The 22,018-nt window shown below is 29.3% G+C and overlaps 1 protein-coding gene across 3 annotated transcripts in view; it reads left to right on the top strand.

Moving 5' to 3' along the window:
- Positions 1 to 22,018, top strand: part of LOC107449973 (probable 3',5'-cyclic phosphodiesterase pde-5) — a 27,924-nt gene extending 5,906 nt beyond the window's left edge. The window contains exons 4-17 of one of the 3 annotated variants that reach the window (XM_043041398.2): positions 1,823 to 1,986; positions 3,818 to 3,910; positions 5,999 to 6,067; positions 9,050 to 9,164; positions 11,393 to 11,532; positions 12,792 to 12,878; positions 12,967 to 13,123; positions 14,098 to 14,253; positions 15,863 to 15,913; positions 16,729 to 16,850; positions 18,450 to 18,561; positions 18,913 to 18,993; positions 20,480 to 20,564; positions 21,762 to 22,018. In XM_043041398.2, coding sequence (XP_042897332.1) covers positions 1,823 to 1,986; positions 3,818 to 3,910; positions 5,999 to 6,067; positions 9,050 to 9,164; positions 11,393 to 11,532; positions 12,792 to 12,878; positions 12,967 to 13,123; positions 14,098 to 14,253; positions 15,863 to 15,913; positions 16,729 to 16,850; positions 18,450 to 18,561; positions 18,913 to 18,993; positions 20,480 to 20,564; positions 21,762 to 21,889 — 1,560 coding nt within the window. In that variant the 3' untranslated portion in view covers positions 21,890 to 22,018. Of the gene's footprint in view, positions 1 to 1,822; positions 1,987 to 3,817; positions 3,911 to 5,998; positions 6,068 to 9,049; positions 9,165 to 11,392; positions 11,533 to 12,791; positions 12,879 to 12,966; positions 13,124 to 14,097; positions 14,254 to 15,862; positions 15,914 to 16,728; positions 16,851 to 18,449; positions 18,562 to 18,912; positions 18,994 to 20,479; positions 20,569 to 21,761 lie in introns of all 3 variants that reach the window. The other 2 variants (XM_043041399.2, XM_071181551.1) reach the window with 2 other exon arrangements.

Genomic DNA, 22,018 nt, shown 5'->3' with positions numbered 1-22,018 from the left:
CGCTCCAGCCCGGAAATATTACGGGCACGAGAAATAAGACATGAAAGTTCACTCCGTGGTTTTGACAGGAGCGAGAGGAAAGGGGTAAAAGAACGTTTAGTTATAAAGTATTTTATTTGAATCTAAAATGGTAATAGTGCTAATGATGTTAAAAAGTTACGTAGTTAAAGTAAAAATGAAGACGTCGTTAAAATGTTATAAGACGAAAAAAAAAATTCCAACTTTTTTAAGCAATTCAATTTTTCAAAAAAAAAAAAACTACAATGGTTTTTCTTTTTCTTTTTTTAATAATTGCTTAATTTGCTGTTAGATTTGTGATACGAGCAAAAATTTAACTGCTGCTGAACAAAGTATTGTAATCTAACTAAATTTATTTTTGTCCTTTCGCTTTGAATTGTAACGTAAAGCTTTGATTTCAAGCCATACGATCATCTACCATATATCAGCTATCATTATTATCAGCTATCATTCATCATAATTTCAAATGTACGTTTCTCAGAAAAATCGGCACCGAAATATTGAGTCAGCTTCCCGAGACATTAAAAAAAAAAAGTTAAATTGAACCATTTTCCCGTTCAAATTGAGCCATAGTATGTGTGAAACCCAAGATGGTTTCATTTATACATAAAATAGTACAACTTAGGATTATAAGATAGTGGCATAATTGCACGATACTGTAATTCAACCAAAAATCAAAATTTCTAATAGTGTAAACTGTGAGCAATTCTGCTCAAAAAAGAAATTACGGAGTTACAGGGGACTTTTATCGTAGTACCAACTGACATAACGTTTTGAACAACATTCTATGTGCTTTGAGTTAATATCTATTCCCATGTTAATATCTTATACTTATGCTAACATCGTACTTTGGGTAAATATTTTAAATGTCTGGATAAAACGGGGGGGGGGGGNGGGGGGGGGGGGTAGTATTGGCCAATTTTACTGTATCGGAGTGCTTTTATGGTTCTATGAAAGTACTATTTTGTCGTTATATTCTTATTACTATGGTTTGAATTATGAAAATCAGGACATAATAAGACATTACATGATTCATTTATACGATAAGAATAGTATGAATATAGTATGAATAAGCATATATAGAAAAAATTACAATAGTATATAATAATGAAAATTGGGAGGTTTAACAATAAAACGTATTATATCATTAATTTAGACAGTAAGAATTTTTGCCTCTATTCGTAAAAAATAATTTAAAAAAATTTCATTTATCAAAATATATATAGTTAAAAGTATCAATGTGCTATTTGATTTTATTTATGAAATGAGCTATTTGACGTTAAAATTAGCTATTTGATCATATGAAAAACTTGCGGATAACACCGTTTTCCTGCGTTTCCCATCTATTGCAATGTTTAAATAAGCTATTTATTAAAATTAAATGGGATTGTCTTTTTGCTGAAGTAATAATAAAGTAAGAAAAATATCAAAAAAAGCGTAAATAGAAAAAGTTAGCTATTGCAATATTGTAAAACGGCCTTCTGTTTTTCCCCCCTCTTACTTCTTCTACTTCTGGTGCTATTGTTTCTTCTTCTTCTGATTCTTCTACTTCCGCTACTTCTTCTTCTGCTTCGTCTTCTACTGCTTCTACTTATTTTCTGGTTCTTCTTCTCCTGCCTTTTCTTCATCCATTTCTGTTTCTTCTTCCGCTTCTTCTTCATCCATTTCTGTTTCTTCTTCTTTTTCTGCTGCTTCTTCTTTATTTGTGCTTAATACATTTTTTTAATCTTTGTTATTAAAATCGTTGTTCTTAAGAACTTTTAATGATTTCAAATATCATATTTCTCTTCTAAATAAATTTTAGATGTTCGCTCGTAAACTCGTGAGTGCAGATAGAGCCTCCCTATTTTTGGTGGATGGAAAGTCTCACGAGCTGTACGCCAGAATATTCGATGTCAGTAGCTCTCAAAATGATTTTGACGAAGTTTCTACAATGCCAGACAGTGATTTAAATCCTGAAGAAATAAGGTAACAATAACTCCTCTCCTTTAAACTTGGTCCACGTTTGACCGAATTCCAATTTATAAGAAGACTAAACAAAAAATTAAAAATTGCTCAAAATTATTCGAATTATGTAAGCAATTTAAATACTTTTTTAAAAAATGTCTTAAGCCCTTGCAATGTTTCCATTTGTCTTGCATCTCGATAGCCTCGTTGTTCATCAGGTTTCCTAATTGAGGCGATTAAAGGAAGCTTATCACATATCAGATAAATAAATTAGCACGTAATTTCTTTTCATGGGATTCATTTTCATTTATTATTATTATTAAAGTAGATTGCTTTAATTTTGATAAATTTGTTCTTCATTCACTTATCAAGGTTTTTAATAATTTTCTAGCACACAACACTTTTTTAACACTCAGCAAAAACGAAAAAAATAGGGCATTTTTGATATTTTTTTTAATTGATTTTTCAGAATTAAATTTTTGAAACACTCAAAACACTAAACATTATATAATTTTATAGTTTATACTCTCATTATAAATCATATGCATTCCTCAAATGAAAAGATAAACTTTTGCCATAGTTAATTAATTCCAGGAGGTTTTGTAATTTTGGAAGCTACTAAGTTCGTGATAAATTCCAAAGCAAATAAAGTAATATACTTTATTTATGCGTGTAATGTTTTTTATTTTTTGTTTTATTTCCAATGAGCTGCACAATCGTTCTTGCCGATAAGCAGACCTAGTGCGCTCTCCAGAGGTGGTATTCACTCTTTCAGGACCACCACAATGGGTGAGATACCGTTGGTCATGTTAATTCGGACATCTATTTTTTGCCACACAAGATGGCAGTACCGAGACTCTATTTGGATGTTAAAGTGCACTAGGAATTTAATTTTGCCGGAAATGCCAAGAGCCAATAAGGCACTCCAGGGATTTTTTACAAGCCGCATAATCATACGACATGGCAGCTGAGGATTTTCTGCATCCCGAAAATCCGGTGTCTGGGCCGAGCATCGAATCCGCAGACTTGGGCTCAGAATATGCGTGTAATGTGTACTCATTTAAAATTACATTTTGTTATTCCTTCATTTCTAAAAACTAAATAATATTTAAAACTAAAAAGGACGGATTAGAATTAATTAAATTCATTGTCGCTGACGATCATGCAAAAACGCTTATTTTGACGTGTGATCGATTTCGAGAAAAGCGACTGTACAACTATTTTCTTTCTATTGCTAAGACTATCAAAACAAAAATAGAATTATAGAAAATTGAAGGGAAAAAAATCAGTTTTCGAAAAGAAATTTTTTTTTTCTCGCAGTATTTAGCTTATCATAATAAAATGCGATACATAAAAATCTCAATTTTGAACTTTCTACCGCTTATGTTGATTTTTTTTTCCACTATTGCACGACAGTATAGGACTCAGTTTTAACTTGGATTTCATGATTTCTAAATTCAGTTTAAAACATAGTATTAATTGTACAATGAATATGAAAAATTAAGTCTGTTTTAGAGGTAACTTTTTTAACGCTAATCGATTTTATGCACAACATAAATTATAATTATTTTTTTATTGAGCTTTTGTAAGCTAAGAGATTTTTTTTATTTTTTTTTGCTTATTGATAGCACTAATTAATGTTTCGTTTTAGTAACTGCTAGTTATATTTTTGCAGTCTCGTATTCAAGGTTATTAGCTATATGATAAATTTATGATAAGGCATTTTTTAAGTGAAATTTCTCACTGATGCAATTTAAGAGAGATAAAAACTGAACCCTTTAAGAAACATTTGTGATAAATTTTTTTATCAGTTTTATATTGTTTTTTGATATTTTTAAATATTGTCTTATAGATTTCCCATAGGCAAAGGAATTGCTGGTTATGTAGCGATGACGGGAGAGTCTCTGAATATTTCAGATGCATATAACGATAAGAGATTTAACCGGTTAGTAAAATTAAATATTATTCATTTTATTTTTAACCGTTCAAACTTGTGATTATTTCTTGTTATCAATTATTATAGCTATGAATGAGCATTCAGAAATAAAATATGCTTTTTGTAAATGTAAATCTAACTTTTAATAACACTTAAATAATTCCGGATCAAATTACTGCATTAAGTATCAACATCATCCATTTCCATTTTACTATAATTGTAATTGTAAATTGCTTCGGAATCCAAGTTTTTTTTTTTTTTTCGTAAGATTGAAGAAATTTTTTATTACATTAATCAAGAAGATTTCCGTTGCAAATGATTTAGTAATGATGAAAAGATGAAATTATATTACCGTCTCTATAAATTTCTTAAATAAACATTGCGAGTTATTCTCATAGAACTACAATCCACAATCACCTGACAAAATTTTAAAATTAAAGTGAGTGATCTAATTTAGAATGTTATTATGTCTAAAAAGTATCTTTGCACTTGAGAGTTAAGTTTTCTATTTGAAGTTACAGAGTTTTGAGTTTTTAGCAAACTCTTTGTGTTTTTAACATTTCCTCCTGAGAGACAAAATAGTTTTAAATAGAGATGTACCGGATTCTGAAAATTTGTCAAATTCAAGAATTTGATGCCCACCAAATACTTAGGTTTTTTTACTATTGGGTCATGTGCTTTTATAATTCAAGAAAAGCATGATTTTGTTAAACAAAAAGTATTATTGAGGTAAAATCTAAAATATTAAAAAACATTATGGAAAAGAATACAATCATATGAAAAAGAAAGAGAAAAAAATATAAAGTTATATCGAATATGAAAAATCAGAAAATTTTTCCTTTGTCTCTTAGAAATGTGTCATAATTTTCACAAATCAAAAAATTAAGACGAACAAAACAAATTTTATCAAAATTATTTGAAGAAAAGGAACAAAAATCAAAGCAAACTAAATAATTATCTGGACCTTTGGAGAACTCCATGCTTTGGAGAACAAAAATGCAGAAAATAAAAATTTACTTTTTTGTTCAATTTTTTATCTTGTTTATTTATTTCTTCCTTTAATATTGTTACAGAATGATTCAGTGGCGAATGGGTGCATTGAATAAAGAAACCATATTTATTAAAATCACAAATTTAATAATAAAAACAATAAAATAATATGATACGAAAAGGGGCTCGCCAATGAGCCATTCAGTTCAATCCATTGTCTGTCACATAAATGATTACAGAATTATTGTGAGTGATTACAACTTCCTCTTCTGGTCAGGCAGAAATTCGTAACAAATATCTTAGTTCTTTATTGGAAGATGCTTATCTTTTAAACGATTTTCGATTAAATTGTATTTCCTTAAAGACGATATTCGATAAAACATTGAAACGTGCTATAAAACTTTTTTGTTTTAAACTTGCCATATTTCTTTTATTTTAATTATTATGGCAATTTTTTTTTCTTCTTCAGTTACCCCTTAAACCTTTTCAACGCAATTACTTAACAGTTAGAAATATAATTAAGATATATTAAAATATAATTAAGATCGAATACGGTAAGTTGGCATTGCTTTTGGTTCATAATTTTTTTTCTGTATTATTGACACCAAATAAGACTATTGCTGTAATGTGACTACAAATTAATGATAAAGAATATTTAAAATTTTATTTTTACAAAATTGCACTAACTAAGCCAGCTTGCCTCGTACACTACAAAAAATTGCAGATCAATAAAACCCATTCTACCGTAAAATTGGTTTCTACTGCAAAATATTATACCGTAATTTTTACACTGATATTTATTTAATTAAAGTGATTCAGTGATTTTACGGTAACAATTTTCTGTGCTACTTTTACCATAACTAGATCCAGTTTTTTTTTATATATATAGTATAGGTGGTGTGAGTTGGTATAGTGATTTAATCAGTTGATGAAACACAAGTTTGTTACTAAAACTAAAATGTCAAAATCCTGTAATATGAAAAACTTTTTGGAGACAAGCTATGGTTGGCACTTAATAGATACTAATGGTGTTATGATTTAAATTAATAAAAAATAATTACAGAAAATAAAACAAAATTAATTATTTTTATTTTGTGTTAATTTTAGATCAGTTGATCAGAGGACAGGATACAATACAAAGAACCTATTGTGCATGCCAATATTCACGAGAGGAAAGTAAATGAATTTCAATATTTTTCATTAAGACATCAATAATTTTAAAAAAATCTATTCGTACACTGAAAAAAAAGTATGGTCAAAACTACCAGAAAATGGTAAAATTTACCGTGTTTCTGGCTTTATGGGAACACCAAAAAGCCCGATAATTTTTACCGAAGTGCTTTGGTAAAATTAAATATGGTTTTATAATGTGTGATAAAATTTGGCAGGTGAGGTGAAATTTGGTAATTTGGTCATGATACCTTAGAGCATGGTATAAAAGCCATTTAGTTATTTAAATTTACATTCTTAGTTAGGCATCTTTTATTAAACCATAACCAAATGAAGAGAAAAACTACCAAATAAATGGTTAAAATACCACTTGTTTTGGTTTTTTAAACCAAAATTATGCTTTTCACCAGAAATGCCATTGTAAACTGTACAATACCAGAATTTTTTTTCTTCTCATTTTACGTTTTAAGTCTCTGTTATCGTAGAAATAAGTCAGATTGTTGAATTTTATCGAATTAAACCGAAATTTAATTAAAAAAATATTTTTACGAAATTAACTTTTTGTATTATTTTTTTAATTGAAAAAATGTTTTAGTTTCTAATTCTGACAAATATTTATTTAATGGATTATTATTATTTAGCTGTTCATGCCATGTTTAATTATCAACTAATGATCAAATATAGAAAAATTCTGAAATTTTGTACGAATTGGTATGATAAGCTTTTAGGTTTTGCACAATTAATTTTCAGCTCAAAATGTTTTTAATTTTAAATAAGTAAATACTATAATACAGCTATAAGATCGTAATTAATTTTTAAAAAAAAATTCGAAAATATGTTTTGTAATTTTTAATTTTAGTCTTATTTTTAAATAAAATTATTTGCATCAAATTTTTTTTTCGTTTACGATAACAGGACCAATTAGTATGTTTTTCAAAATGTGAAAGCTCACTTAGTTATTGTTATTATAAAAAATATAGGTACTGAGTTTTCCTATACTGGAACATTTGGTGTTACTACCTTTAAGGAAATACCGTCTTTTTTCTTTTTTTGGAACATTCTCCTTTTCTGTACTTTGCGCATTCATTTAATTTTCAGATATATCAATCTCCATGCGTTAATTACCAACTTCAAAACGTGGTTTTTAGAATCCTTGTCATAAAATAATTGTAAAATACACTATATGGATCTCAAGCCAATATTTCAGTTAGAAAAATCCAAAAGTTTTTAGAGTTGATGAATCATTATAGAAATCAATATAGAAATTAGTTAATGAATTATTATAGAAATCAATATAGAAATTAGTTGATGAATTATTATAAAAATCAATCACAGAGAAGGCAGGATCAAAAACATAGTTACCAATTTGAATCTGTGATGAAATCTAAAAGAAGTTTTTATTAATTGCACTTTCAGTCAGCAATTTTATCTTATAATTAAAATTGCGAATAAAATGCTTTTAATCTTGTCTTCACTGTGAATAACATCGATAATATTTAGTCAGATTTTAATGACGATGTGATTATTTTTCCTTATTTGAAATTTTACTTTTTATACATTTACTAAGTTAATTTTTTGTCAAAGATTCTATAAATATATAGAATGGATAGTAATTGAAATCCCATATAATACGTAACATCAGTATCATAAAAAATAGATAAAATGTGAATACGAAATCTTAAAAAACTTGAGTATATGGGTAATTAATTTATTTGCAGTTTCAGCCCCATTTCTCAAAGGCAGGGAATGTTTTACATGGTGTGTATAAAAATTAAAAAAGTGAATACCTTAATAACTATTCATCTAATGATCTGATTTTCACCGTACCATGACTTAATCTTATTCATAATACACGAATTTCGCCCTAGATGTGATAATTAATTAGTAGTGCTGTTGCGAAATTAGACACAAAAACATATTTAATCTTATTCATTTCCTTTGACGGAATTCAATTTCTGAGCCTTGAAATATGAGGTGAGGGTCGCAATCTAAATAATATGGTTCCTATAGTTTGGGCAGAAAAGCGATTGAAAGTTTTGACCACTTAATGATAATTTCACTTTTTGCACATTTCGCCATCTCTAAGAAATCGTATTTTTAAATTTTTACTTTCCATAAACTATTGAACCAGTTCATTTAAATTTTTTCATTTAAAATTACTCAGATTAAATTAACGTGACAGTTTGTATGCCTTCTTTAGTAAATTAAATAACGGAAAATAATAAATAATTCAAAAAAACAACTTTTAAAATGGCTTTTGTTTTATCTTAGGATAAAAACGTTTTTCTAATTGTGTGCAAAAACTTTTTTGTACGCTTAATTAGTATGGGGAAGTACGCAAAAATAGACTTTTAGAATTTAGATGGAATTTTTTTTATGGAATTTTAATAATTAGAATTTTTTAATTATTAATTAATTAATTATAAATTATAGAATTAGAATTAAATGGCTCAAACTGTCGACAGCTTTCCTGCTAAACTATGGGTACCATTTTTTACTGATTGTAGCTACCCCCATAGTTTGAAGGTCAAAAATCCAAATCTATTGGGGGGAAGAAAAAAAAGAATGTTTTTGTGTCTGATATCGTAACTGAAAACATCATCTGCTCTAATCAATAACAAATTTAAGGTTAGGCTCTCGAAATATTAGGATTGAGTTCTCGTGCGTGATCCGATCATTACTTGAAAAGGTATTTAATGTTTGCTGTTCTTTTTTCGCGAACTATACAGTCACGGGAAAATGTGTCGTCAACTGTGTAGAAATTCAATAAAAATAAATTTTTAAAAAAAATCGAAATGAAAAAAAATAAAAACAACAACAATTTATCCCCAATTTTAAAATTATCTCAAATGAAACATCTTAACAATTTTAAACTCTATCAAACTAGCATTAGAAGTTCCAGCTCCGCGCAATCGAATTCTTAAATATTATAAACAATGCTGACTAATTTTCTTGTATAGTTTCTAATATACTATTTTTATAATTTAGTGTAATCGGGGTGGTTCAGATGGTCAATAAATCTGATGGAGCTTTTACAAAAGATGATGAAGAGGCGTTTGCAACATTTGCAGGCTACTGTGGACTTGCTCTTCACCACGCAAGAGTAATGTATTCTAAATTTAGAAGGAAAAAAATCTGTCTGTGATTATTACATTTTGTGTACAGTGCCGGAAAAAAACGGAACAACGTGAATAGCTTTTGTTCTTATGATCTGATTTTCTCGCACTAAGACTCAATCTGAATTGTTCGCGGGCCTGACCTTAAATATGCTAATAAATTAGTGAAGACAGTATTTTAAGTTACGAAATCAGATACAAAAACGTGCTTTCTCTGAATGAACAAACTTTTCCGATGGATTTGGATTACAGACTATCAAAATATGGGAGGTAGAAGCAATTTGGGTAACATTAAAGGGTACAAACTTCGTCCGCTCTCCTGGCCAAACTTCTGAGGCCATACTTCTTTTTCTTCGTTTTAGGCACTACAGCCGGTTACCGGCCAAGGCCGTCTCAGTCAATTTACCTCATCTAGCTCTATTCGATGCTATATTTCTCCATCTGTTAACTTCCAAATCCTTTAACCACTTCTGTACTCTATCTAACCATCTTGTTCCAGGTCTTCCTCTCTTTATTTTTCTCTCTGGCTGTTTGGAAGGTTGTTTTTTTAACAGGATTTTCAACGCTATATTGAAATACATGTCCTAGCTAGCTGATTTGAGAAACCTTGATCACTTTTACAACATTTGGTTTCTTGTATTTTGATGTTAATTCAAGGTTGTAACGAATTCTCCAGTCTCCGTTTTCTCAGGCACAAACATTTTTTCTTAATATTTTTCTCTCATCAGTCTCTCCTCGTCTGCTTTGTTAATTGCCCAATAATCGTTGCCATATAAAACTATTGGTCTCCTTAATATCTTGTACAACTATATTCTTGTTTCACAACTTATGTTTTTATATACTATATTCTATACTATACTATATACTATACTATATTTATATACTTTTATATACTATATGTTTTTATATAACTATATTCTTGTTTCACAACTAGTTTCTCAATCCATGATAGCATCTGTTAACCCTGTTGATTGATTTGATTTCAATTTTTATCTCATTATTATTATTATTTACTATTGTGTTTAAATATTTAAACTGAGCTACTTGTTCAAACTCATATTCATTAATTTTCAGATGTTGCAGAAATGTGATTCTATTTGTTATTGCCATGAATTTAATTTTTTCATGATTGACTGACAATCCTATGTTTTTTGCTTCTGTCTCGAGTGCACAGAAAGCCTCTACTGTAGCTGCCCTTGTTCTTCCCACGATATCGTCTGTAAATGCTAGTAGTTTTAAGGATTTAACAACAATTGCTTTCTGAATTTGTATACCAGACTCTAATTGAATTCTCTAGTACTAAATTAAACAGATGACATGATAGGGTGTCTCACTGTTTCAGTCCCTTTTCAGTATAGAAAGCAATGATCGAGTTTCAGAGCACGTGAAAATCTAATCATTAGAACAAAAGTTATTCAGAGTTTTTATTTATTTATTTTGAAACTAGTTTTTCTATTAATTGGTAACACCATTTAAATATAAGTGGGTAGTTGTATAATACTAAATTAAATGCTGAAATAGTAAACCAAAAAGTGGAATGATTAATAAATGAACCAAGAAGCTTGTAAATGCCTCGAATGATTTCTTTAAGCGCGACTGTTTTTTTCACGTGGTTTGAAAGACAACCAAATAAAATAAACAATATTGTTTTTTGTATCAATGCAAAAACTAAGCTAAAACACTTGTTTATCACAGCTTATATTTACTATTAATTTTATATTCTGTAGTTAATAAGTCAATTTTAAACTTAAGTATATAGTTATCGTATTACATACGATGCAAATTATTCCATGATAACAACATATTTATTTGCTATGGTTTGTTCTGAATCAATATTGGATGATAAATTAATCATTTCAAAACACATAGTAAATTTCGATCTTGTAATGCGTTTTGGTAATGGATAGCTCCATTAAACTGATATTTGAATATATATAAACTGACGAATCATTAACGAGGAAGACCAGATTCGAAACATTAAAACATATTTTATTGCTGGAGAAAACCGAGAGAATGTGAATGGTGACCATTAGAAGCACCTTCAAGTTCTATCATGCAAACAAACTGGTTCTGATATTTTTAATACCTCCTTTCTCGATGGTGATTTGCCAGATTTTAGATAATATTTTTCTTTTTTCCTCACTTAAATATCGGTGATTACGGAAAACCTTTGATATCACTATCTATAAAAATTAAATGTTTTAAACTATTCTAGCTGTATGAGAAAATTCGAAGGTCTGAGCAAAAACATAAAGTTGCACTGGAAATATTATCTTATCATAATACATGCCGTGAAGATGAAGTGAAAGCACTCAAACAAATAAAACTAAGCGTAAATGTGGAGCAGCTTAAAAAGTAAGTGCTACTTTTGCCACTTCTTTTGATATACGCAGAATGTCTGGAAATTATGCTTTAATTATATTGATATAATTGGACAAAAAGTAAACTATACCCTACTGTGCCCACACCAGTTTTCTTGACCCTAGGGTCTGATGTGCTGGAGCGGAGTGGATGGTCAACCGAAAGCGGAACTCCCAGGGTTTAGCCCCCAAACATGTTTGGTACTTATTTCATCGACCCATAGAATGGATGATAAGTTGAGTCGAGGTCCCAGGATAGAACCCTGAACCTGTCGCGAAGCGTTACCACTCAACTATTGGGCTTCATAATTAGACTAGTTACATCAAATTAGTTAAAGATAAAGCAAATCGAACTTATTAGCGTTGGCTTCGATATTTAATCCATATCCATTCATGTGCTCAAATCGCACCTTGAAACTAATAATTAAAAAAAGAAAGAAAGAAAGAAAAAAAATTGCCTGTTTTTTTATTTGAAAATATTGACAAATTTGTAAAGTTTATATTAGAATCGAATATAAACCAAAACCACTAAAAATGCGTTCTTTGATTGGATGAACCAAAATGAGCATACAAGTATAAATAAAGTATTTAGATATACAAATAAACACAAATAAAGTATTTAATAAATATTTTAGAAAATTATGAAATGTTCCTGTTTGACATTGCAAAAACTATTTTCTAGTTGTTGCAGAAGAGAAGTTAAAAATTAAAAAGAGATTAAATTAACAAACACCAAGCGTTGAATACTGCCTACTATCATTGCTACATTTCGAGAAAAAAAAAAGTAAATAAATAAATAAAATGACAGATGAATACTTAAACACTATGTAACTAACTAATTATTCTCTTGACACATGATGTATTTTTATAATCTTTTTTAAATGTTAGCGCTAACGTCTTCACGAACACCTAAAACTGTTTATCTTTGTGTCATAAAAATGAAAGAAAAAAAAATTTGCAAAGTATAGAAGCCGCTAAAGAAATTTTGAATTTATTGGTCTTTATTCCAATATATTTGGATAAAAACTATAACTATAATTGACTATAATTATAACTATAATAACTTGGTTTATAACTATAATTGGATAAAAACGAAATGGTCATCGGCAGAATTAATTCTGTCAAGAAGTTCTGAACCGAAATTGCAATTTAGCAGTTTTTACTCTAATAATTCATATTTGAAACATTGCAATCTAAAAATTTATATTAGTTGTTAATTTATTTAAAAAAGTAGTTTTTTTATTTTTTCATTAGTTTTGACTTTAACGCTGAGCTTTTGAGTTCTGATGAAAAGGTTTTGGCTGCTATATTTATGCTACAAGATCTCCCAAATGTACAAAAGTAGGTTGTATTTCAAAGAGACATTTTATTTTATGCATCTTCCTCTTTCATAAATATTTTAAATATTTGATCAATGGTTTACTTCTAGGTTCGTAAAAATTGACCAGGACTCTCTCATGCGTTTTGCTTTGACTGTCCGTAAAAACTACCGCCGAGTTCCTTACCATAATTGGACACATGGTTTTAGTGTAGCTAATTCAGTTTACGCTTTGCTTAAAAGTAATTCTTCCTTCAAACCTCTCGAGGTAAATGATGCTATTTTGCTTCTTAAAACAAAAAGTTTTTATTATTCAATGATTAAATAAGTATTTTAATTATTAGCTCTTATTATTCAGTTCTGACCAGTAAATCAGTCACGGCTATCCCCTGCATGGAATTCATTTTGATAATATGACATTTCTATATTTAAATATTTTAAGAAATTCAAATGCAACTGCTGTGCATTCCATTTTTTTTTCTGTTCATAATATTAACTGAACCATCTAAGAATGGGTTTAAGGGCACCCGGAAACTAAATCCTTTTTTCGACGAGTGCCGGACACAGCTTAAATTTACATATATTAGTGAAAAAGAATGAATTTTATGAGATACCGGGTGCTCCCAAAAACTGATTTAAAAAAAAGTCTAATTATTTTATTTTTACCCAAAATCGTATATAAATCGGAATATCCTGCAAGTAAGAGCCAAATGCATTTTTTTTCTTTTTTGGTTCATAATATTGATTGATTTACCAAAGGGTGGGGAAAAGTTTAAGGGCACCCGGAAATTAAATGACTGACACTGCTTGAATTCACATATAAGTGAAAAAGAACGAAACTAATAAAATGCCGGGTGCTCCCAAACGATTTAAAATTATTAAAAAAAATGTCTAATAATTTGATTTTTTTTCTTCCGAAAATAGTGTATCAATCCTGTAAGTAAAAGCCGAATAAAACGTCAAAGAGCTAACAGAGGAACAAAATTTTTTTCAACTCAGTTCAAAATGAGGCTTTTTTTCATAGATATAAGCAATATCATCACACCTCGAGTAATTTCAATAACGGAAAATGTCGTTATTTTTATCGCAGTTCGTGTTCGACGAAGTATTTAGTTATACCCAGTTTACAGTTAGTAAGTGGAAGGTAAAAAAGTAAAATTTTATACCTGCTTTACTCCACTTTTCGGTAATCCCTGCTCTAATAAGAAACAATTCCAAATCAAATAATTTTTACCTTTCTAGGAACTAGCTCTATACGTCGCCTGCCTCTGTCATGATCTAGATCACAGAGGAAAGACAAACCAGTTTCTTGTTAGCTTCGCTTCCCCATTAGCTTCCATATACTCGACGTCTGTACTGGAGCATCATCATTTTAACATGACCGTCTCTATATTGCAGGTAATATATTTCGATTGTCAATTCAGAAATTAACCCCTTATCTTCTCTGTTCTTTTTTTGAATTTCCAACCCCCCCCCCAAAAAAAAAGGCTTTTTTTTATTACTGAAAATTAATATATGTCCTATTCTAAATTCGAAAATGCAGAAATATTTTTGTCAGAAGCAGTTTTTTTTTCTTGACCTAGGGCATTTTTATTTATGAGTAACACGAGTTTCTTTATTTTTAAATTTTAATTTGTTAGTCATTGCAATTTTAAGTGCTTTTATCGCAAAGTTTTTCTTACTTTGTTTACTTTAAATAACTTAGTTTTACGTTTCGTTTTGCTGCGCAAAAGCTATAAGAATTAAAAACTTGAAACAGCAATGGAGTGTAAAAAACTTATTAGGGCAGTAACAGGGAGAACAATGGATTGAAAAAAAATTTAATTTTATATCAAGCTGTTAAATTCTTAGTGTTAAAAAGATCACTTATACTTATAAACTTAGCATTTTTTTTGTTGAAATTTTACTGTATTGAAAGTTATTGTAAGCTCAATACCTATCAAAAGTAACAGCAACAGCAACAGCAAAAAAGATTAGAGGCTGCCAGATATAAATTTTAACTTCGATATCAAAGTTCTTTTTAAAAACTTAATTCAAGAGAGGCAAATGACACTTCTATTTGAACTTTTATATTGATTAACGACTAAAATTAATTTTTATTAATCTTTTCTTATTATGCCGTACATTATGTGTTCCTAAGTTTAAATTTTTTTTTCAAATAAAGTTGAATATTTTTCAAATCCAGAAAATTGTTCATTTCGCTATAAAACGTTGTTACAATAATGGTATAATACTTATATATTTTATAAACAAAGTGTTTTATGGGAAAATATGGACTTTTAAGAAAGAAAAAGAAAAATGATGGATGCGAAGCACTTATGGGCGTTGTTTAGCCGAATGAACAGGATGCCTTCTAGTATAATATTCAATAGTTTCTGCCAAAAATGCAATTATGCTCAAATGATTTCAATAAAATGATTACGCGAGTAATTTATGATTAATATTAAAAGTAGTATTTTTTGCGCATTTCTGAAAAACTATAAAATAGATAAATATTTTTTTTAATAAAACTAAAATATACTGGATATACCACTATAACAGCCTTTAATACCTATATATTTATAGAAAACTATCAAAATGAAGCGAAAAAAATGCTGATTGATGATCGGAAATTAATACTAAGTAATAAAATAATTTTTTTTAATCGAAATTAAAGAAATTGCTAGTAAGGAAAGCAAGTGTATAGATATCAAAATCTATTTGAACCAATTTGATCACCAATTGAATTGCTTCACTTATCACTTTTCATTTTCTAATAATAATTTAATAAGCTTTAATGTTTTTCACCCGCATTCCTCAATAGTAATTAGCAAAATTTCAATAGAGTTATTTTTTTTCCATGCTTAAATGTCTACATCTATTGTGTAGTTTTTTTCCCTTCATATTTTACAAGCCTTCTGAAAATACACATTAACAGTGATAATTACTGAAAAACAAAATTGCTATGCTTATATAGTTTTCTAATTAATAAATCTTCTAATTACTGTTTTTTCTTTATTCAATCTAGCAAGACGGGCACAATATTTTAAGTAATCTTACTTCATCTGAATATAAGAAAGTAAGTATGTTGAAAAATTTTTAAGAATATTTTAAGAATACTTTTAAGTTTTATTAATTTTGTTATATTTTATAACCGTCATTGAACAGCCGACCCAATTTTGAGTTTTCAACTACTAATGTTCAACTCCGCAGCCTCATAATTTCGAACCCAATCCAAAAGACAAGGGAACTCCTAGATCTAGTATTGGGGGAAATTGGCCTTTGTGGCCAATTTCCCCCAATTGACATTTATGATTTGATTGACAATTGACATTTTATGACTTATTAATACAACTTACCGGCATTCGCGTTAGATGGAGAGGAAAATCACGAAAACATTCCAAATTTAGCCTAACAGCAAGAGACCTCAAACCTAAAATGTGTCGACCACTGAGGATATTTTGCGTCAGCACTGTGGTCGGTGCGAGCCGGGTGCGGAATTCGTATCGACCGGCCATCGCTGGGATTCTAACCCTGTTCACCTCATTGGAAGGCGAACGCTCTATCCCCTGAACCACCACGTCTCATAATTCATTTATAGTGAAATGTATTAAATTAACATTGCAAGGTTATACCAAATTTTTACGATATTTGGTCTCAACTGTCCTTTCCACGCAAAACGAGGTAAAGTATAATACATAGTACAACTTATGCACTATTTCAGTATATTTTAAGCAAACGCAAATACCATGTAGGCAAGTCTAAAATTAATTAACTGGATTTTAAAAAATTCACAAGAGCAAAGCGAGAGATTATTTAATTATTTTTAAGCATTAATTTAAATAAAATTTACACCAAATTTAATTATTTCTATTTTTATTCATTCTTTTCAAGGTACTGTACAATATCAAAAATTTCATCTTGGCAACAGATTTGTCATCATTTTTTCCAAATAAGGCAAAACTCAGCCAAATTGTTGAGAGTAATCTATTTGATTGGGATTCGCAAGATCACAGGTGAAGTATCAAGATCAATGTATTATTTTAAACGATCATGATTAATGTATAATTTTTTAAAATTTAAATTTTTACAAGTATCCTCAGAAAATTTTCGAGCATTGATTCTTGATTTTCCTATAGTGATACATAAAAAAAAATTTACACATGAAGATCTTGTCAAGTTTTTAGTTGCTGGTACTATATATTTTTTATACACCGAAAAAAAATCTAGTAAAATTACCGTACTTTTTGATGCTGACATTTTTATAAAAAAATAAATAAATAATTCTGGCTAATAAAACCAACCAAAATATACGGTATTTGAGTCATTCAATTGTACTTTTTCCGTTCATATGGCAATGATATTTGATAAACGTGGTAAAATTACCAAATTTTACCACATTTATCAAATTTTATCACATATTATAAAACCACAGTTTATTGCTAATTTTGCCAAAATCATTACCAAAGTGTTTCGGTAATAAATACCAAGCTTTTCGGTGTTTCCATAGATCCCTGGACTGGGCATAGACACATCCTCTAGGCTGAAGGATTGAATGGTGTGAAAAATAATTTTTTTAAAAAATTACTTTTACTTTTAAAAAATNTCGAATTATTGTTGAATTCGAATCAAATGGTGTGAAAAATAATTTTAAAAAAATTACTTTTACTTTTAAAAAATTGTCATCTTATTAGTTCATTTATTAATAAATTATTTAAGTAAATATTAATTACCCAGATAAAATAGATATTTATTGTTAATTAACAAAATGAATATTTTTCACAAGATTAGATAAAAATAATTAGATTTGGAGTTATCAATTACTCCTATAAATATGTCAATGACCTCTAGTAACCCTCAACAAAGCTGGAGGGATGCTGATAAATACGTACAGATTGTAGGCCGTCAATTGCTGATTCCTTCACGATGATCGGCAACATATCAAGAAGTGTTGGGCAATCGTTTTCCCTGTGCTTTTTAATCAGCAAATGCTGGGCTTATAACGGCTTGCTGAGTTCAATGGCAGACAGTACGAGCCAGCGAGTATTATGGGTCAGTATTATGGACCTCCCATAATACTGACAACCATTCACTTTTGTACCAGTGATGAAAGTGACGGAAAGTGTACGCTTACGCGTTGTCTTAGTTGCTGGCTTCCAGCGATTTTGTGATACTGGACCAATAGATCTGTCACAACTGGGGAAAAGTGGTAGTACAAAAGTATTTTTTTTTGGATTCCATTTTTATAAAACGAAGTCGTTCTCTAAACTGCATATGTATAATGCATGTAATGTAACGGCATATATGTAATGTATGCCATAATGTATTAATTACGTAATTATTTGTATTTGGACCACAATGCCTTTTTTAACAAAATGGCAGCTAACATAAATAAATACAACCATTTTTGTTTTAATCTAGGTATTTCTCATAAATAGACTTTTTATGGCCAAGCATTAATGGGTTTAACTCTCATAGTCCTAATTCCAACACAACTTTTACCCAAATTAAAATGTCTGTTTATAATATTATTTTGTTTTCCCTATCAAACCCTAAAAAATAATTTGAGCCAATTTTGAGACAAAACACATAAAAGTTGCTTGTGTAATGTTTAGGTTATTGTTGGAAGCCTTGATAATGACAGCGTGTGACTTATGCGGAAGTTCGAAGGGCTGGGATCAACAAAAACAAATTGTTGAAGTAATTTTTGAGGAGTTTTATAATCAAGTAAGTGTGATGTGTAAGGTAAGTAAACATTATTAGAACATAAATGTAACAAATTAAACAAATAATTTATTACTATTCTACTTACTAATCATGCTTGACATCTGAAATATAATTTCCACGCAATTTCTCAAAACCTCATTTTACTTGAAATTGCGATTTTCAGAATTCTGAAATAAATATTTTTGTTAATATAAATGTATTCCAAAACTTTTTTTTTCTTCTTTATATTTAAAAAATACCTTGAATTTATGAGAAATAAAAAATGCGTATTTTTACAGTTTATAAACAAATAACAACTTTTAATGGAATTCATTTTAAATTGTTTCGTAAGAAAAACTGTCCTGATTTCAGGGAGATGTTGAAAAATCACAAGGGATGCAGCCTCTTCCAATCATGGACCGAAGCAAAAGTGGTGAACAGCCCGATTCGCAGGTATTGTAAAATAAAAAAATAAATAAACAAAATAGAAAGTTAAAAAAAATATTTAAAATATTAATAATTGGGAGTCAAATCAAACTTTAGAATTTCAAAACCACTATTGAAGCATTTGAAAGTAAGTACCCCGGCTTCGAAAAAACACTGAAAATTCGAAAAATCATTCAAATGAAGAGTTCTGTTTAGGAAAGCAATTGTTTTCAATTTCTTCAAATAAAAAGATTAGACACGAAGTTCGCCAGTAAATGGTTTCACTAAATTAGAAAAACATTTATACAATATGTTTTGCTGCAATGTCACACCGATTCAACTGGGTTATTTGCCCAAGCGTCTGTTGAGTTTGTCCTCAAACTACTCTATCATGTTGTTGCTGCAGTGGTAAGTAATTTTGAACTCATTGAAAAATACTTTTTCTCGACTAACAGCGCCATCTTTTGACAAACTTTGTCACGAATTTTGTAATTTGATTGGAATAAATAACTGGTTTCCCATTTCGATCTCCTAATTTCCACTGAATGATTTTTTAAACCTCCGGAATATTGTTAAGACACCTGATCTAAGCAAAGTAAACATTATTTATTCCATGCAGGATCCTTTTTCCTGCAAATTTTTAAATCGCAATTTTAATTTGCAATTTTTTAATATTTATTCTTTTTTAAAAAATAAATTGGGAAGGAAAAAAAAACATAGATGAAAATGCAACATAAAGTCTTCGGACATGTGATTTATTCAATTTGGATTTACGTTAAAAAAGTACTGTTTAAAAAGTACTATAGCCGAATATAAAAATGATCATAAGAAACTACATACCTCTACTTAGTTGAGGAGTTGTAATTTTAAAAGTACGCACTTTTTCTTTCTAATTTTAAAAACACACTTTTTCTGAATAAACATACTTGCTTTTTGGCGGATTTGGATTTCTGACCCACAAAATATAAAGGGTAGCCAGAATCAGGGAAATATAGCTCCAATAGTTTGGTCAAGAGGGCGGTTTAGAGTTTGGACATTTTAATGTTTCACGTATTTCGCCATATATCGGGAATTAATCCAAAAATAAATTCTATGCAAAAAAAATAAATATTTATTATTTTATTCAATGCGTAAGAGTCATGCGTAAAAGTGAGTGTGGGTCACTACCAGTGTGAGTGTGCTTAAACATTTATTTAGAGTATTGGGTTGATGTCGCACCAATGACAAGCTATTCTGAATATCTCAGGCGGTACTAGACTCTTTCTGCAAGTCCTTAATTCTAATTTCACGACGCCCCCAACCATTGATCAACAAAATGATGATAATTCAAAAAGAGTACATTAAAAGTGTTAGCCAGGTATAAATTAATACAACAAATCATACTTGCTTATTGCTTTATGCGATATACACGAAATCAAAAACGACAGTTTTGTTTTGTGACCATTTTGAATTACATCTTTTTTTCGTTGAATTAAATGAGATAAAGATTTTTAAACAAAATTTAATTTCACAGGTTGGATTTTTGAAAGGAATCTGCATTCCATGCTATGAGCTTTTACATGCTTTAATTCCGGAATCTAAGCCCATGCTGAACGGATGTAGGTAATGATGATAAAATATAATAAAATAATAATGATTAAAATGAAATTGCTTGATGATAAATGATTTTTTAAACTAAGATGTCATGTAATAACCTAGCTATTGTCAGTAAAAATAATCCTTCGTAATAATTCGTTGTCTTAACTTCATAATAATAGATGAAATAGCTGTGCCTTCAAGATAAAGATAATTGTAAAAAGGAAGTATTTTATAAAGTTAAATAATAAAGAGAAAGCATATAAAATCGTTTTGTTTAGAAAGACTTCTAGGTCAGCCTAGAGTATCATATTTCGTAATAGCAACAACGGTGATCAGCTGTTCCACCTTCTCGGCTCTATATTGAATACTGACCCTATTGACTTTAAAAGCATTGCTCTGAATTAACTATATCTTACGAATTATCGACTTTGCGACTCTGTAAAATAAAATACGAACAAAAATAATTAGAAAAGTGCCACCATTCGCATTGGAAAATAATAATTAGTAGTAAATACAAAGTAAAAAATGTGACATGACCCCCAAGGTCAAACTAGTGCCTTAAAATTTTCAGCAACACCGTCAGGCTCATTAAAGCTTAAAATTGTGACAAAGAAAAAAAATTTCATCGATCGCATTGTAAAATATAGATAAGAAAAATTACGGGAATGTAAAAAGAACCCTCCTCCAACTTAGGCGCTGAACATGTCATTTTTTCTCAACTATTCAAGCATAAAATAATAAATACATTGACAAAAAAAAATAAGAATGGCACCTATCATACCTCGATATCTCAAATAAAAGCACAGAAATCAATTAGTGCACGTTAACACTACTCATTAAAACTCTAATATCTAAAAATCGGGAGGGCTACCCGGTGCCCTCCTTAGAGCCGACCTTAAGTCAACATCTACTTTCACTTTAAATTTTATAGCTGTTTATGGAGCGTACCGATCAGTCAAATACCATAATTATTTCATTCTTTAATTAAGATTAATTACAGCACAAAATGAACGGTATATAGTTCATAATTCTCCTATAGCATCGTAATTTACAATCACGATATTCGTAGCTCTGCTAAATAAATGTCCTTAAGTACAATAAATGCAAAATTAAAATTTGGAATAATACAATGCTATAATTATTATACAATTTTAACTATAAAATATTGTTGAAGGGATAATAATTTAGCAATGATTAAATTGTTTGTCGATCAATAGGTCTAATTTGGAGAAATGGGAGTCTATTGCTAAGAAGAAGACAGAAGACGCTGCCGAAGTTGAGATCGAGACTTCTGAGGAAAGCTAAGAAGCAAGAAAAGCTACGCAAAGATACCGAATACCATTGAGTTATAAGAAGATGATTATTGATTCTTGTATGCAAAATGTAAATTCAAAGTAAAATTTGAAATTTCGAAAAAATTAGTCATGATATTGAAAATAAAATACAAATCATGGTAAAATAAAAGCTTTGCCAA

The sequence above is a fragment of the Parasteatoda tepidariorum genome, chromosome 5 (assembly GCF_043381705.1).
Source record: "Parasteatoda tepidariorum isolate YZ-2023 chromosome 5, CAS_Ptep_4.0, whole genome shotgun sequence".
NCBI lineage: Eukaryota > Metazoa > Arthropoda > Arachnida > Araneae > Theridiidae > Parasteatoda > Parasteatoda tepidariorum.
Note: the sequence above shows the minus strand (reverse complement) of the source record. Positions and strands in the feature narration are given on the sequence as shown.